Source organism: Pelodiscus sinensis, chromosome 14 (assembly GCF_052426305.1).
Source record: "Pelodiscus sinensis isolate ZL-2025 chromosome 14, ASM5242630v1, whole genome shotgun sequence".
NCBI classification, from domain to species: domain Eukaryota; kingdom Metazoa; phylum Chordata; order Testudines; family Trionychidae; genus Pelodiscus; species Pelodiscus sinensis.
Window position 1 is genome coordinate 26628631 of NC_143065.1, and position 16764 is coordinate 26645394.

A 16764-nucleotide genomic window follows, 5' to 3' on the forward strand; every position below is an offset into this window, starting at 1 on the left:
GGTGGAGGGAATGTGGATTTAGAGACACATGGGATTATGGGAAGGGTAGAAATGAGTTGCAGATGATAAATAGACTGGACTTCAAAGGAAAGGAGCAAACAGGCCAGCTAGCTAGTGTATCATTAAATATCCTTAATTTGCAGGTTAGAACAGGGTAATATAATCACACAAACCCCTTCAAAGTCAAATTTCAGAAAGTAAATCTTATGAAATCAGAAAACGGAGAGTACATGGCCTGGAAGACAGAGTCTTAGCAAAAAAACAAGACAGCTGTATGTAGCAGGACTGCTGGCATGGCACTCGCTCAGGGAATATAATCTTTGCGTTACATCCATGTTTAAATAACTTATTTGAAAATGCAGTTCTGCAGTAGCTGGCCAGCTCTGTAACTGCTAAAATACTATTTGGCACATGATTGTCTGACATATCTGATACCTGTCAACTAGTAGGAGAGAAAAAATGAGTATTTACTCAAGTGCATGCCTAACTTTAAGCAGGTATTCAGTCTTATGGCTTAAATGCTCATCTGAAATGGGGACAGACACGGTTAATCCTGGATAGTAGCAGCTGTGCAAATTTTACAAGCTGCTTCAAAGACATGTTGGGACAGTATTTATAAAGTCTGTAAAGTCCTTGAATGAACAATTTTATAGAAATGTAAAGTGTTACCCTTTTGAAGAATTTACCCTGCTTAGGGACGGTTAGGGAAGGATTGCCACTCCTCCGCCTCCCAAGGGTAATGGAAGGTGTTTAATTTTGGTAAAGTGGGTATCATCTCTTTTTTCACACACAAAGTTTGATACTGCAAGGGGAATAGTGATAGAGATGCAGCCGTGTCTTTTGATACTGCAAGAGGCTTTCATCTATGAGAAAAGGTGCACCCACACTTCAATGTACAGTATGTATAATACTGATTTCTAAAATATGTAATTTCATTTACTCATGCCAAAGACATTTTCTATTTACAGAACAAGTACGGGGTAGGTAGCCACAGTGCAAGCTCTCCCACACCCTCATCATGGGCATCTCAATCTTCGGCAGAAGACAGCAGTGTTAGGGAAAAGTGAATTTAATTTCCATGCCTCTGCTGAGATGAGGTGTCATTTGTCATGGCTCTGAGACACTAGGACCTGTACCAAGGCTGTCAAATATTCTGCAGTTGTGTGGGGCTGAGAGCCTGGTAGGTGTTAAGTACACGCAAACAAGGAGATTCAGAAGGAAAGGAGGAAATGGATCAAAGATCGGGGCAGAATGCTCATTTCCCAAGAACTAATAATCTTCCCTGCTGGATAGGGCAAGTCTGACTAACATCAGTGATCAACATGTCAGTAAGTGTCAGGCCCATATTACATAAACTGGAGTGCGGTAACTAAGGCACCTTTGCTGTATTCAAGGCATAGAAGGCAGAGACTGAATGATTGGGAAGAAACAATGCAGAATGCCAGCTTGAGGAGTTCAGGACACATTAATTCTCCACAGTAGAAGCTGCTGACGCTCTTAGGACAGAATAAATGTATCTTTCAGAAAAAAAGTATGGAGGCTTATGTTGGCTAAAGCTGCAGTGAGATATCTGTTAAAAGATCAATCGTGTATATATTAATGGATTTGATCTCCTTCCAAGACTAAACATACCTTTGGGGACATAAAGTGGTAAAAAAAAATGTAACATGTTAAATGTGGAATTTTGAAATAATGGTGTAGATCTGCTGCCTGGGGAGAATTTGGTCCCTCTTTTAAAACAGCATGTATGTAGCTACCTGCAACTGGAGAAAATCATATAACCAAGATGTAAATCACTACTGCAAAGTTTTTTGTGATAGAGTTCTTTCTCTGATGGAAAACTCAGACATAATACATTTAGCAAGATAAGTAGCTGAGAGTTATGCAGAGGGAACTCCCTAATTTCTTTCTAGGTAGGGCATTTCCACTTCACTCTAGCAAGTACTTAGCAGCACCCAGAACATAAGTATGTATCACTGAGGACTACAGATGAAAGCAAACATGTATCTGTTTTAAATTTCCCCTTGAAGAAGCCTGTGATGGACAAAGTAGTTGGAGCAACAAGAAGCATCAATGTAAAGCTAAGGAGTAGAATGCCAACTGGGCTAGGAAAAAAGCAAATGATCTCAGCTGAAATGACACAGTGTGACAGGACTGCAATGTGGGAAATGAGGAGATGTATGTCGAACAGTAAATATATGGCCAGCAGCCTGAGGAAGCAAAACATGAACTCAGCAGTATATCATATTTACAGCCTTTATTCCTGTAGCAACTAACCTTAGTAGCACATACATAGAAACATCCTGACAGAACCATTAGCAATATCCTTTTACATTGCTAAAAATGGAAGGGGGTGGGAGAGACTGTTAAGGTGAAAAGCAGTTTTTTATCATAGAAAATTGAAACTTGAGATGTGTAGCTTGTTGCATTATGCACAGCAGGCAAACCTTATTAAAATAATAGAACTGTATTTAAAATGTGGATTTTTTCCAGTGAAAAACACAGAACATTAGTAGGGTTTTAGACCTGTTTATTGACTTTTAGGCATTAAAATTACAAAATCACATTTACACGTTACAGCTGTTGGAGAGAAACAAAGTAGAAAATAATACAATCTAACCCATTACAGCTGCAACCTAGAAGGATTGCTAAAGCAGCTCCATACAGTGACACCATATATATTAGTGGGGAACACAAGCTTGCAGTCCAGTACTTTGTCAAGAGTTATTAAGACATTACATCTACTTTTCCCATTTCATCTCATGTACAATCTTTGCTCTCTGTACCATCATCCCAGGTTAAGACTTAATTTCTATGGGCTAGAAACTGATTCTTGAACACATCTAATTTATTTAGATCAACACAAGATCATCAATTTTATTTTGTTCTTGGTAAGACTGTCTAAAAAACACAATTATGTTTTACTAATGAAGTCACAGCCAAAAAATCCACTCTTATTGAAAATACAAAAAAAGTTGATAAAGTTTAATGCTCAGTGTTTTTTTATTAAAACAAAACAAATAGCTAAATTTCACACATAAGGTAAAGATACCACTTTTGACCATTCTATTAGAAGTTCTACCTTTATTAGGCATTCTTTGATTATAGATTCCTAGTGACTCAAAGCAAGCTTAAATACTGTATCAGTTTCTCATATTGCAGGCTCAAATTATTCTGATTATTTAAGGGGAAAAAGTTCTGCTCCTATGTAAATCCAGGGCAATGCCACTGGCATCAAAGGCATTATTCTGGATTTACAGTGGTGTAGATACAAGTAGAACTGCACCCTAGGCATGCCACTATACATTGCACTGATTGCCCTTTTAGACTCTCTCATCTAAACTGATTTTTCATTCTGCACCATATTTCTCTTGACATTGTTCCAGTGCTTTATCATAAGCCTGTCACTCCAAGCCTTTTACTTTGTGAACCAAAAATAATTATGCCTGCATTCAAAAACACTGCCCAAATACTCATCAGGGCTGGATTTATGCGTCAGATGCTATTTTGAAGATAACTCTGGACAAAGAGCCCATGAAGTCATGCTGAATTCATGATGTAGATTCAGCTATCAGTCAGGGTAAAATGGCTTTCCTATCCAGTGATAAATCCTGCTTCAGCTTCTAGTCTGGGCCTCACTCTTGTGGGATTATTTAAACCAAAATTCAGAATAGGGAATAATAGGGAAGAGATTCATAATTTACAATGTAGTTAAATGTATCAATACATTTACACAAAATAATCTTTGTTTCTCTTAATGTATGCCCTCATTTAAGGATGTGCTTCCTCCTCTTTACATGAAAAGCATTTTTCCAGTGCCTGCTTTTGTTTTGTCTCAACTGGTAGCTTCTTTTTTCAGTTTTTCTAAAACCTCATCTGGAGTCATCGACACCAAAATCTTCACCACTTTTTCCCGAGATTTACCACCCTGTTTCAACACAAAAATGAATTCAGAGAACTATTTCTTTGCTTCCAAGTACACAGTTTAAAACTATCCAGTCAGTCACAATAGTGGGTACTTTGTAAACAGTACTAATCTTATACCCAACCAACAATAGTGAAAAAAGGTTATTTACCAGTAACTCTAGTCAGTTATTTCCTCGGTATAGTCACATTTGTGAAACATTCTCTAGTGCAACAGGGCTTCAGAGACTTTATGGAAAGTGTGTGCACCCTCTTGTGACACCACACTTTCTAAGTTGAGGGTTATAGGAGGGCCATGTAGTTGCAGCAGCCACAACTTCCATCACCAGAGCTCTCAGAGGATGATGGACAGTTAGTAAAAAACGCCACAAAAAGCACTCTCAAAGTACTAGATTTTATTGCTAAGTAACATTTTTCTTCTTCAAGGTGCTGCTGCCTGACTTATGCAAGTCTAACAAGCAGCAGACTGGGGTGTGCAATTCAACAAGAATGGCAGAACTACTCTTCTCTTCTGAAATAAACATTGAATCTAGATGACTAAGTGTTCTAAGTAAATGTGTGAATGACATGCAGGCAGTAGCTCTGCAATGTCTAAAATTTTTCTAATGTTACAGAAGCAGGCCTTGGATGCCAGCTTGGCCTTAGCAGAACAAACTTCAAGACAGGCTTTAAAAACCCACTTATGTGCTTATCCAGGGAGAGAAGATTTTCTTTCTGGGTAAAGGGGGCTGAATAGGCACAGGGACCCAATGTCATTGTTAGTTATTCCGAAGATGGGAAGGAGCAGAGTTGCTGCATCTGTTACATATTTTGAAGCAAGCAGGCAGGCTTTTTAGAGTGAGAAATAGGATGATCTCCAAAAGCTCAGCAATGCATCCTGCATGTGGGACTATGCAGATGTCACCTACAGATGCATATACTGAAATACCTGAGTTTATTTTTACCCTGAGGCTAGGGTGGCCAGATGTATGGCATTCAACTGGAATGCCTGGTCAAAAATGGAACCTGATGAGACTGGTCAGCATTGCTGACTGGGCTATTAAAAGTCTGGTTGGTGGCCCCGTGGGGCTGCCTAAAGGCCAGCTCCCTCTCTGCTGCTCTGGCTTTGTGTAGTTCCAACTAAACATCCAGCAGGTCCCTGCAGCTCCTAGGCATACATGGGGGCCAGAGAGACTCCACACACTGCCTCCACCCCGAGCATCAGCTCCATAGCTCCCACTGGCTGGAAACCACAGCCCTAGGCAAAGCTCTCATGCCTCACCTCCCTGCATCTCAACCCGTTGCCCCAACCCTGAGAGCCTCCAAACCCTTCATCGCTGGCCCAATGCTAGAGCCCACACCTCCAGCCAGAGCCTTACCCCCTTCCATGTCCCAATCTGGTGAAAGTGAGGAAGCAAAAGGGAAGATAGAGGAAAGGGGGAGGGCCTCCGGGAAGGCACAGGACAAATGTTTGGTTTTGTACCATTAGAAAGCTAGAAACCCTACTTTGAGAATATACTTCACATATACTTGTTGCTTTGCATCTAAATTCTCAGTTTGATATATAAAAAAGAACTGCATTGTATGAAATATAGAAACAAGCTAGGTTGTTTGTGTGTAACTGCTGCCTTAAATCAGAGCAGTTAAGTTGTGTGCATTATTCACATCCTTTCTGTACAAATGCATTGAATAGCTCATGCCAAGTTAAAATTTATTACAGGTGTACACATAGAGCTCTCTTCACTATCTTGTAAACAACTAAAAAAGTAACCATGCGAAAAGAACACAATCTCATGACATCTTTAGTATGAAATTTTGTTTTTACATTTCTAAGGTGCTTGTCCTTTTGACTTTGATGAGGCATTATTTAAATAATAGAATCATAGAACACTAGGACTGGAAGGGACCTCGAAAGGTCCTCGAGTCCAGTCCCCTGCCCTCATGGCAGGACCCAGTATTAATAGTTTGGCCAACAGATGTTTATTTTTTATAAAGATTCTAAATCTTGTATAAAAGTTCAATTGAAAGTACAAATTAGCAGTTTTCCATCTTAAAGAGACTGCCCACAAATCTACTGAGTACAATTTCTTCCTGTATGTTAAGATAATCACTGTTGAGAAACTGAAAGCAGTTTCTCAAGTTGTGGCTTAGCCATGGGGAGTTATAGGATAAAAGTTCTGTTTAAGGTAAGACAAATAAGGGCAACAAATGTACTTCTGCATTTTCAATTTTAGCTTGGACCTACTTTTCCAGCTAAGAATGATTATACAATAGCTGAGAGGTAAGAGAATGCTAGGAAGCAATCTCTCTCTTTTCTTCTCTTGGCGATCACTTAATATTGAGTAGGATGTCTTCCTGTCACCCTCCTATTTGTGGATCCGTTGATGGCTGACCAGCCCGATTCTGGAGCCACACATCTCATCACAGAAGGAGCAGGTGCTGGTGGCTATTGGAGAAACATGGGGCAGTTTTTGCTGCTCTTTTCTTCTTCTCTGCCTCTCCTCGTCTGTGCTGCGGTGGGACCTCTCAAATTGCTCCACCCCCCTCACAGTTTACCGTTCTCCCAAGTGTTGACACCGATGCCATACTGCTTCATGTTTGCCTTCAACATGTCCTTAAATCGCTTCCTCTGGCCCCCAGCGCTTCTTCGTCCTTCCTTCAGCTCAGAAAACAGTACTTAGGTAGCAGTATTCATATGGCATTAGCCTGTTCACATAGGTTGAAAATCTGGCTGAAGTCACAAGACCAACACACTTCATAACTTAGACACAGTTCAGAATGATTGAAGGTCTGTGGCTGACAAGTCCAAATTTAAAATAGCCTGAGTGCTGCAGGCCAGACTAGAATTACCAGAGATGACTGGAAAAGGTTGAACAGTGCTGCTCCTCATTATGCCTGATGCTGCTTAGCAATTATATAGTGCTTTTCAAGTGTAATCTAATTAATCCTCAACATGGCTCTGTGGTAGATAAACAAGTGTTATCCTCTTTTATGGATGGGATAAACTGAAATAAAGGTTAAGTATCTTGTCCAGCCTGCAGCAAAGCCAAGATATAAATCTTGGAGTTTCTATCTATCAGCCAAGTAGTGCTCAGTCCATTAGACAATGTAGCCTCTAATAGCTATTTAAAAAAAATCTTATGTATTTAGGTTTAAATACAACATAAAAAAGCATCCATTCCAGGCACTCTCTTTATCTTCATGACACTATAAATGAATACATTTAGTTGATAGCTCATTCTCCATCCACTTTTCATACAAGACTAACTGGCAGTCTTCTCAAAACAGGACACAGACTTTTCTATTTCCTCTCAATGTCCTATCTGTTGCTGCTACCCTAACTGAACAGTTCATTATTGGGTGGTAGAACAATAATCTTCCTAGCATGACTGCAACAGAAGTTAACCTCAATTCTACTATTTGCTATTTTCTTAATTTATTTGTATACTGAAGTTCTACTGCCTACAATGGGTTAAGATTCAATATTTGTTGTTTTCAAAAGATAATGAATTTAATCTTTTCAGTCACAAACATCTACATCAATATGTAATTCATAGAGTAGTGGTTCCCAACCTTTTTTATACAGTAAAACTGCATTGGTCTGGCATCCAATGCTCCAGCACTCCTGATGGTCCGGCACCATCGGGAAGTTGGAGGTGCTCCGGGCAGCCAGACAATTGGAGCTGCTCTGTGCCCGGCTTCCCGATTCAGCCGCTGCTGAAACTGACCAGCAGCTGAATTGGGGACGCTAGGGGCAGAGCAGCTGGGGTGCTGTGGGGTTGGTCCTATAGCACTGTATCCCCCCCACTCCACCCCAGACCTCTTATAGCCCCCACTTCTGATAGTCCGTCATATCTGATAATCCAGCAGCCCCTGGGTCCTAAAGGTGCCAGATTATCGGAAGTTTACTGTACCATGTACCGGCAAACCCATTCACAAACTTTGGCAGACCAGTAACATAGTATTTCCATTATGGTAATTTTAGGAGGCCTTTTGTTGTTTTACGTCACATCTGTACACACACATATGTCCTTGTAGAGATCTGCAAACTCTGATCTCTTACAACACTAAAAAAAAATTTGTTAAAAGAATCCTTTCCTTTCTTATCTTGAGCCATTAACACCTATGTAAACTTTGTGTGAAACGCAATCATGCAAATGTCATGAGTGAGGCCATTTGTTCTGTGTCTGCAGCCCACAGGGAAACAAGTTAGACACCCCAAACTCCCCTCTGTCCCCACCCCTGGAGAGAGGGAGATGCGCACAGTGAGGCCCCTCAGCCTGCATGCCCCACATGAACCAGGCAGAGGGGCTCCAGCCTACCTGATGCCCCTGAGGAAGGCAGGAGCAGTTGCAACATAAGAAGGCAGGATGCTCCCACCCACCTCCAGGACCGAAGGACATATATGGGGCAGGCGGGAAAGTCTCACATCTCCATGGGGAGGAGCTGCTGGAGTAAAGACTTGGCCACAGGAGCAGAACTGTGGCAGCTAGTGCTCCACAGTGCAGGCAAGGCACTGCGAGCCGGCCTCTCGCTTGTTTCCGCCCCAGCAGTTCCTGCCCTCTGTTGACCTGACCAAAGGGGGTAAGGTAGCCAAGGGCCTAGCACTCCCATCAAGTCAGGGGAGAGACCAGCACAGGGACCACGGAAGGCGTGTTCACACCCACCCTGCGCACGGGCCCGTCAAGACATGGGCATGACCTGGCAGTGTGACACAGCCTGGGAGCCAGCAGTTCATAGCCTGACACTTGTCCACAGACCGGTGGTTGGCAGAACCACTGGCATAGAGGACGTCATTGTCCAAATCTGATCTTAACTATAAAAGAGAGAGAGATACTGGAGAAAACTGACTTTAAACAAAAGCTACAGTGGTAGAAACAAATGCATTTTCTGTTTAATCATGTAGAGAAATCAATATAGAAGTTCTGATGTTACTATCATTTTCACAACAGAAGCAGAGCTATCAAAGAATTGACATGCTGACCACTGTGGAATTGAGTGACTTGGTAGATACCTTTTACTTCAAATATTTAAAAAAATCTTTCTAAGATAAAGAGAACAAAAATCATTTGCAAAGGTGTTCTGTGCAAGATGTCCTCATTTTCTAGGAAGTTAGACTAAGTTTGAAGAAAACTTTAAAGGTCATAGATCACATGAACCACACACTGACTTAGAAAATACCATGTAGCAGCATGCTTGATCTGAAAAACTGATTGAGAAAGACTAAAATAGGTTATTTTCCATAACTGAGTTACATACCTTAATGTCCTCATGCTTGCTTTCTGAAAGCTAAAAACTTGGTCTGCTATAGGTGGAAACGTCTCTATTACAATACCTCTTTAATCCAGCAACTCTGGGAAACAGGGTTTGCCCAATAAAAGATTTTTCTGGGCTAGGGAGGGGGACAGAAGTAGGGCATGTACTTGGTGCTCCACATCCCATTGCCCCCAGGCATAAGCCCTCCATGGATATTGGAGCCGTGGGGAAAAGCCTCTGGCAGGGGGCTTCACTGCAATCCTGCTCTTCCAGATGGGGAGAGAGCAGCAGCATGCAGAGCCACTTCCACCTCTGCCTACCAGGGTCCATACCATGGGTGTTCCCATTAGGGACACCCGGAATAAGGAGCTTACAATGCATAAGTTTCAGAAATCTAACTGTAGCAGAAAAGAAAAAAGCTTTGTACCTTGTCTAAAACAACTTCGCTCTTCTTCACTTCTAGAACCTTAGAAAGGTAGCGACACAGCTCTGCATTTGCCTCCCCTTCTGATGGAGGTGCAGCAATAGCTACACCTACTGCCTCAGCTGTCACATCTATAACAAATATTTTAGGATTTTTATCTTCAAAGCATTAACAGACTTTTGTAATTTATAAACAAAGGCTTATTTGAAACCAAGTAGACAACTCCTAGAACACTCCAGCTGATGATAGATCTTACGACTTCTATTGTATCAGAAACAACCACTTAATTCTACTGCCTGTTCTTTCCCTTTACAAGCAAGCCTAGTTAATTCCTCAGAAGAATGTATTAATAAGCAGTCCTTATAAACAGGGAAGAGCGAGTGATCTGATGGTCCTAAGAATTGACAAATTTCTTGTTGCAGTTATCTGTAATCCATTCTAGGAGTCTGTAGGATACAATGAGGCATAGCCAGGCTGCAGACGCTGCATAATTTTCTTCCAAGTGTGAATGCGGGGTACTGGACCCTTCACAGCCACTTCTACTGCTATTCCTACTTCCCAACTTGAGTTCAATCTACAATTTGATTTTGAAATATTAATATTCCAGTAGCTTTTATAATTGCATTAAGCTTTGATTTTTATCATCTTTTTTGTGACAATACCTACTAATGTCCATCTAAGTAGGATAATCAGCATATGTTTTACCAAAGATAATGGACCTATCTAATGAGTGTAGTGTGTGCACTCTTTATGTAAGTATGCTTCTTGTTTGCCTATAAGCATGAAGATGATGGCCAGTCAGACTTCTATTAGTTGCTCCTTGGATTGAAGCATTTAAAGATTTTAAAAACATATTTTGAGCATTTAGTCAACATAACTAAGCATGCATCAGGCATCAAAGGTGATCTGCAAAGGAAAGTAATTTGTCTTGTATTGTTTATTTTAAAGAAAATGTGAAGCATATTTTCTGTTGTTTCTAATTCCTTGCTTTTTTCATTGCAGAAGTTCAAGTTTTGACTACTTTGGGGAACTTTCCAATTAAGATCATCATCTGGCATGCTGAATTTTACTTTATTTTTATCAGATTCTTCCTGTATGTACAGTGGGAAGGGAGGGAAAGAATGGGGGGGGGGGGGGGGAGAGAAGAGAAGGAAAGAAAGGAGAATGTGTGTGTATACCAACAACAACAAAGATCACAATGCTTGTAGTTTTTTAACAAAGCATGGTTCACTACAAAGAGATCAGGCTTGATTGAGTTTTGGGGTTTTTTTGGTTTTGTTTTGTCATAAATGGTAAGTAGGCTCCCCCTGCTGAACGGAAGAGAAAAAGAACAAGAGAAATGTTCCTTTGTTGTTCCAGAAATGCCTGTAGTGCTCATAAGATGGCACTAGTCTATTTTATACATTTTTATATATAATTTATTTTCATTATTCATTTAACACACTTGCTTACACACATCAGCTTTAAAAAAAACAAAAACAAAAAAACCTCTAATTCCTACCAATATAACTAGTCTTTTTCTTCCTTTGCCCTCCTCTGAAGATAGGTGAAATATTCCAATAATGCAGTTTAAGGAGTTATATTGGAATATAATTAAAATCAAGTGATTACCAGGAATTACTCTTTGTGCTTTTAAAAAGATTAATTTACTCCAACACATCTTTCCAGTTTTGTCAATGCAATCCACTACACCTAGTCAAATGGAGTGCAAGAAACATCAATTAATTTACTGGTCATGAAGCCACATTACACAATCACTTAGACCTTTAGAGGAACAATAATTTGTACAAAGAAATGGGTGTAGGGAGAAGAGGAAAATCTTGCCTTCCTAAATAACTTTATTTGTTTAATTAAGTGAACTATTTCCCTCATAATTACAATTTTCATGGGGGGGTATACCTGTTATAGCATTTTGTTTGGATCCAGGTTTGGCATGAATAGCAATAGTGATGGAACCACTTTTGTCGGTTACAACTGGACCTGAAGGAACAGTCGGTTTTACTGAGTCTTTACACTTTTCTTTTCCCTGATCAAACAAACAAACACACCAGCAGCTGTTAAAGCAAGACTGTACATTGGAAATCCAGCCAACCAATGCAGAGATTAAAATTAGTTTCAGCCACTACTCCTGCTTCAGAGTCTTCCCTTGGCTCCCAAACAACAATTACGCTTTTAATTGTTAATATGCTTTTGTTTTCCAAGAGGCTTCCTTCCAGATGCTGTGTAATCAACCCCACTACCAGTAGGGAAACAGCTAGCCATGTCACCTGGCTGGAGTTGCCAGGTGTCCGTTTTTTTATTGGAACACTGGGTCAGAAAGGGATCCTGGCAGCTCTAGATAGAACCCTTAAAAGTTTAGTTGGCAGTACAGCAGGTCTAAGGCAGGCTCCTATTTGTCCTAGCTCCAAACAGCTCCCAGGAGTCACTGGCATATCCCAGGTGCCTTAGGCCAATGAGAGCTGTGGAGGTCCTGAAGTGCACAGACCCCTTTGACCTTCCACCTAGAAGCCAGATATGCCACCCACTTCCTGGAGCTGCATGGAACCAGGAGCCTACCTTAGCCCCACTGAACCACTGAGTTAGAGCTACTGAGGTTAACTGCCACCCAGTTGGAATCTGTGTCCAAATCCCCCTGCCACAACCTTTGCACCAGCATGTAACCTTCTCCTGCACCATAACTCCTTCCCAAAGCACACATGCCAACTAGGGATGTAAAATCCTATTTAATTAGTTAAATGTTTAAACAGAGCAACAACACTGCATTTAACCAATTAATTTGTGAGTGGATGGGTCGGGATACAGAAGCCCTGCCACAAGCAGGGGCTGTTCCAGCCTGGCTGCTCCTGGGCACCGGTTAACAACCGTTAGCTGGCAAGCATCATCTGTTAAGGGTGATGCTTACTAGGTAACCGTTTCACCATTAACATCCCTAATGCCAACCCTCTACCCGGCCCGAAGGCATCCCTAATGCCACCCCTCCCCCAACCTCCCTTCTGGAACCCTCACGCTGCACCCCCTCATGCAGCCCAGCCCCGAGACCCCCTGTACCTCAAGCTTCACGTCCCCATTCTCCCCGTCTGCAGCCCCTCCCCCACGCCACCCCCTGCCCTGCCCAGCGAGAGTGAGGCGGGGCCTGAAGAGAAAGGACGGGTCGGGGCGCCATTAGACAGCTGGCAGCCCTACGAGACAGGAAGCCAGGCCGCCCGGCCAGGTCTCCGAGTAGCAGACTGAGCGAATAGGAAGGTCCCCGGCGGAGGCCCCGGGCCGGGCCGCCCCTGCTGACTGACCCTCCGTGGCATGGCCCCGCTCCGCACGCAGGCACTGGCGGCACCCTGCCTCCAACCGGCGCTCCGACGGAGTCCGATCAGGGCCAGCAGCATCCCAGACCAAACTGTGGGCGGCTCCGAGCTGCACTTCCGGCCTTGCCTGTGCCCCGCGAGACCTGCCTGAAAACCATTCGGCTTCCGGGGTCAGGCAGAGTGCTGCGCACGCGCAAACCGAACAAGCGAAGCAAGATGCTGTAAGTGCTGTTGCTCCGCTTGGTGGTGGCGGCTTAGTCTGGCCTCGACCTTAGCTGGAGGCCACTCCCCGCTGTCGCAGCGTAGAACGTGTTTTCAGTAGGGATGTGGCACGAGGAGCAGTGACCGATGCTATGGGGTATAAGACGCTGTTACCTGATGTAGCAAATGGTGAGTGGACAGGAAGCCACGGGGGTCAGGCTACAGCAGCCCTGCCACAGGCACGGGCTTATGGAGTATAAGACACCGTTACCTGATGTAGCAGTTCTCCTACCCTGGTATGTGTAAAGCTTAGCTCCTGCTTCTCCCCCGTCGCCGATTATGCTCTTCAGCCCGTTTAACCCTACCCCGAACTGCTTGATCCCATTGACCAATTTTCAACCTGTGCACACATCCGGTGCCTCCTCCATTTAGCTCTCCAGCCGCTGTAAAAAGCAGTCATCAAATATTTAACAGAAAAATTAGGGCATGGCGAAGGTCAGAGGACTGGCCAGGCCTTTTAAAAAAAAAAAAACTGATTACTTTCATATGAGAAATGACTTTCCACATTTGCTATTTTCTGTATCAAATATGTACTCAAGTAATTTATCACTTGTCAGACAGGAAGAGAGCAGAACTATTTCTAATATATTATCAGAAAAATAGGCATTGAAGAAAATACATTACTTTGTCAGCATGATAGAACTAGATATTTCTTTGCACTTTTCACTGGTTTAATAGCTTACTACATTTCAAGGTACACTAGTATGGAATATTCAACATTATCCCAGGGTTCTATGCAGATGAATTTTCTCTAGTCGTGCAGTATACACATCAATGATTTATCCTTTGAGGTAATAAAAATAGATAAAAGTAACACTAAGGAGAAAAGGCAATTTCCAACCTGATTATTAGGTTTCTGTAAGTTCTATACCCATCTAGATAGTGGTAACATTGTTTTCCATAAAACAGCTGAGAAGGAAACAGTTTTTGTTAATGTCTCTGCCCCTACACAGCAGGTTGGCTGCTTGCACTTTTCAATTATATTTTCCTCTGCTAAAATTAAGATTAAAAGATCTTTCCGTTTGAATGAGGCTTTAGAGAGGGAGTTCTCGAGGTAGAGGAGAAGCAGATACAGGAGTCTTGGGGGAAGTGGGTGTTGTTTTTGGGGCTTTCTTGCTGTGTGCTGAGCTTGTGTTTGTGAGTGAGGGTTGTGTGTGTGTTCTTTCTTGTTTATTTATTTATTTTCCCCTGTGTTTGAGAGTGAGGCTCCCCCCCCCCCCAAGGAGTTTGTGCTGTGATTGGCAGGTGGAAACTGTTCTAATTAAAGTTTGAATTATAGAAACCTCTGCTGAGATTGGCTGAGCCCTGGTAGGGGGAGGGGCTTTATAAGACAGTGGGCAAGCAACCAAGGAGCTTGCAAACAGATGAGTGCTAACCGGGAGTTGGGAAGGGTGGCAGGTTCTCTTGCCTTTCTTTTTAAAATCCCTTTTCCAGGACAGTAGCGATGGTTTGTGATGGGTCTGCTGTTGTTACCTGCACAGCATGTGCCATGTTTGTCTTCCTCCCGGATGAGAGGAAAGTGATTAGGAATAGTCAGCATGGATTCACAAAGGGCAAGTCGTGCCTGACCAATCTGATTAGCTTCTAGGATGAGGTAACTGGCTCGGTGGACATGGGGAAGTCAGTGGATGTTATATACCGTGACTTTAGCAAGGCTTTTGATACAGTCTCCCACAATATTCTTGCCTGCAAGTTAAGGGATTGTGGATTGGATAAATGGACGGTAAGATGGATAGAAAGATGGCTAGAAGGCCAGGCCCAGCGGGTAGTGATCAATGGCTCGATGTCAGGATGGCGGTCGGTTTCTAGCGGAGTGCCCCAAGGTTCGGTTCTAGGACCGGTTTTGTTCAATATCTTTATTAATGATCTGGATGAGGGGATGGATTGCACCCTCAGCAAGTTTGCGGATGACACTAAGCTGGGGGGAGAGGTAGATACGCTTAAGGGCAGAGATAGGGTAAAGAATGACTTAGACAAATTGGAGGATTGGGCCACAAGAAATCTGATGAGGTTCAACAAGGACAAGTGTAGAGTCCTGCACTTGGGACGGAAGAATCCCAAGCATAGTTACAAGCTGGGGACCAACCGGTTAAGTAGTAGTTCTGCAGAAAAGGACCTGGGGATTACAGTGGATGAGAAGCTAGATATGAGTCAACAGTGTGCTCTTGTAGCCAAGAAGGCTAATGGCATATTAGGTTGCATTAAAAGGAGCATTGCCAGCAGATCCAAAGATGTCATCATTCCCCTTTATTCAGCTTTGGTGAGGCCGCATCTGGAGTATTGTGTCCAGTTCTGGGCCCCCCACTACAAAAAGGATGTGGATGCATTGGAGAGGGTCCAGCGGAGGGCAACCAAAATGATTAGGGGGCTGGAGCATACGACTTATGAGGAGAGGCTGAGGGATTGGCTCTGTTTAGTCTGCAGAAGAAAAGAGTGAGGGGGGATTTGATAGCAGCCTTCAACTTCCTGAAGGGAGGTTCCAAAGAGGATGGAGAAAGGCTGTTCTCAGTAGTGCCAGATGGCAGAACAAAGAACAATGGTTTCAAGTTGTGGTGGGAGAGGTCCAGGTTGGATATTAGGAAAAACTATTTCACTAGGAGGGTGGTAAAGTACTGGAATGGGTTACCTAGGGAAGTAGTGGAGTCTCCATCCCTAGAGGTGTTTAAGTCTCGGCTTGACAAAGCCCTGGCTGGGTTGATTTAGTTGGAATTGGTCCTGCCTAGAGCGGGGGGCTGGACTTGATGACCTTCTGAGGTCTCTTCCAGTTCTATGATTCTATGAAATAAAAGGAGATCTAGATACGGTTTTCTATATTCTCTAATAACTCTGGAAGAAAATGTATGTGATCCCTTATTAACACCAAACTAAAGAACTACCAGGCCAATAGCAGCCTATTGGCACAGTGGAGCTCTATGGTGAGGATCAAGGACTGAATATAGTAAGTCTCAGCTCAGGTGTATTTATCAGTACACCATTTTAACAAAAATACACAGTACAGTTTGAAAGTAAGAACTGTAAAATGCTCTCTCCAGCTCTCTTTCACACCTATAAATATAGGTTGTACCAAAAGAAAATTCAAGAGCACAAAGCTAACACAAGCCATGGTTTACATGGTAAATGTTGCATTTCTCTTTTCACCTAATATATACTGATACTAGCCAATTAGCCCGTCATAAGAAAGGATTTTCAGGTCTTCTTCTCCTGAGCTCTCTCGCTCTGTCTCTCTCTTTTCCTACTGCCTCTCCCTCCCCCCCAGTTCTCCTCTGCCTCCTGCCTCTCTCCCCGTCTTTCTTTCTCTTCTCCCCCTCCTGCCTCTCACTCTCCCTTTCTCTTCTCCTCCTGCCTCCGTCTCTCCCCACCCCCATTCCCCTTACCCCCACCGTGGTGCTTGGCTGAGTGCTGCCTGCTCAGCCAGGCTGCCATGGGGGGGGGGGGGAGGGGGGGGGGGGGGGGACAGTGACATACACGGCTGTAGCCATGTACATCACCGCCTTCCCTACCCCTCCCACCTGGGGGAGCCCAAACAGCCCCTTACGCTGCTGGCTCCCCTGGCAGTGTGGCTGAGAGGCACAGCACTCAGCTGAGTGCCACAGCAGCAGCAGCAGAAGGGGGGTGGTGACG

General features: G+C 43.2%; 1 protein-coding gene across 3 annotated transcripts; it reads right to left on the reverse strand.

Annotated features, from left to right (window-relative positions):
- Positions 1–2513: 2513 nt before the first annotated feature.
- Positions 2514–16508, reverse strand: C14H15orf40 (chromosome 14 C15orf40 homolog). Of its 3 annotated transcripts, none has more exons than XM_075897141.2 (4): positions 12871–16501; positions 11483–11609; positions 9587–9714; positions 2514–3928 (listed from the first exon to the last, which is right to left on the reverse strand). In XM_075897141.2, the coding sequence occupies exons 1-4, from the start codon at positions 12961–12963 to the stop codon at positions 3836–3838; spliced, it is 441 nt and encodes a 146-aa protein (XP_075753256.1). In that variant the 5' UTR covers positions 12964–16501; the 3' UTR covers positions 2514–3835. The 3 variants fall into 3 exon arrangements, with proteins under 3 accessions (XP_075753256.1, XP_089638179.1, XP_089638178.1); XM_089782053.1 differs by lacking the exon at positions 2514–3928 and adding an exon at positions 3935–6609 and having other exon boundaries at positions 12871–16507; XM_089782052.1 differs by lacking the exon at positions 2514–3928 and adding an exon at positions 6616–6862 and having other exon boundaries at positions 12871–16508.
- Between the last annotated feature and the right edge of the window lie 256 nt (positions 16509–16764).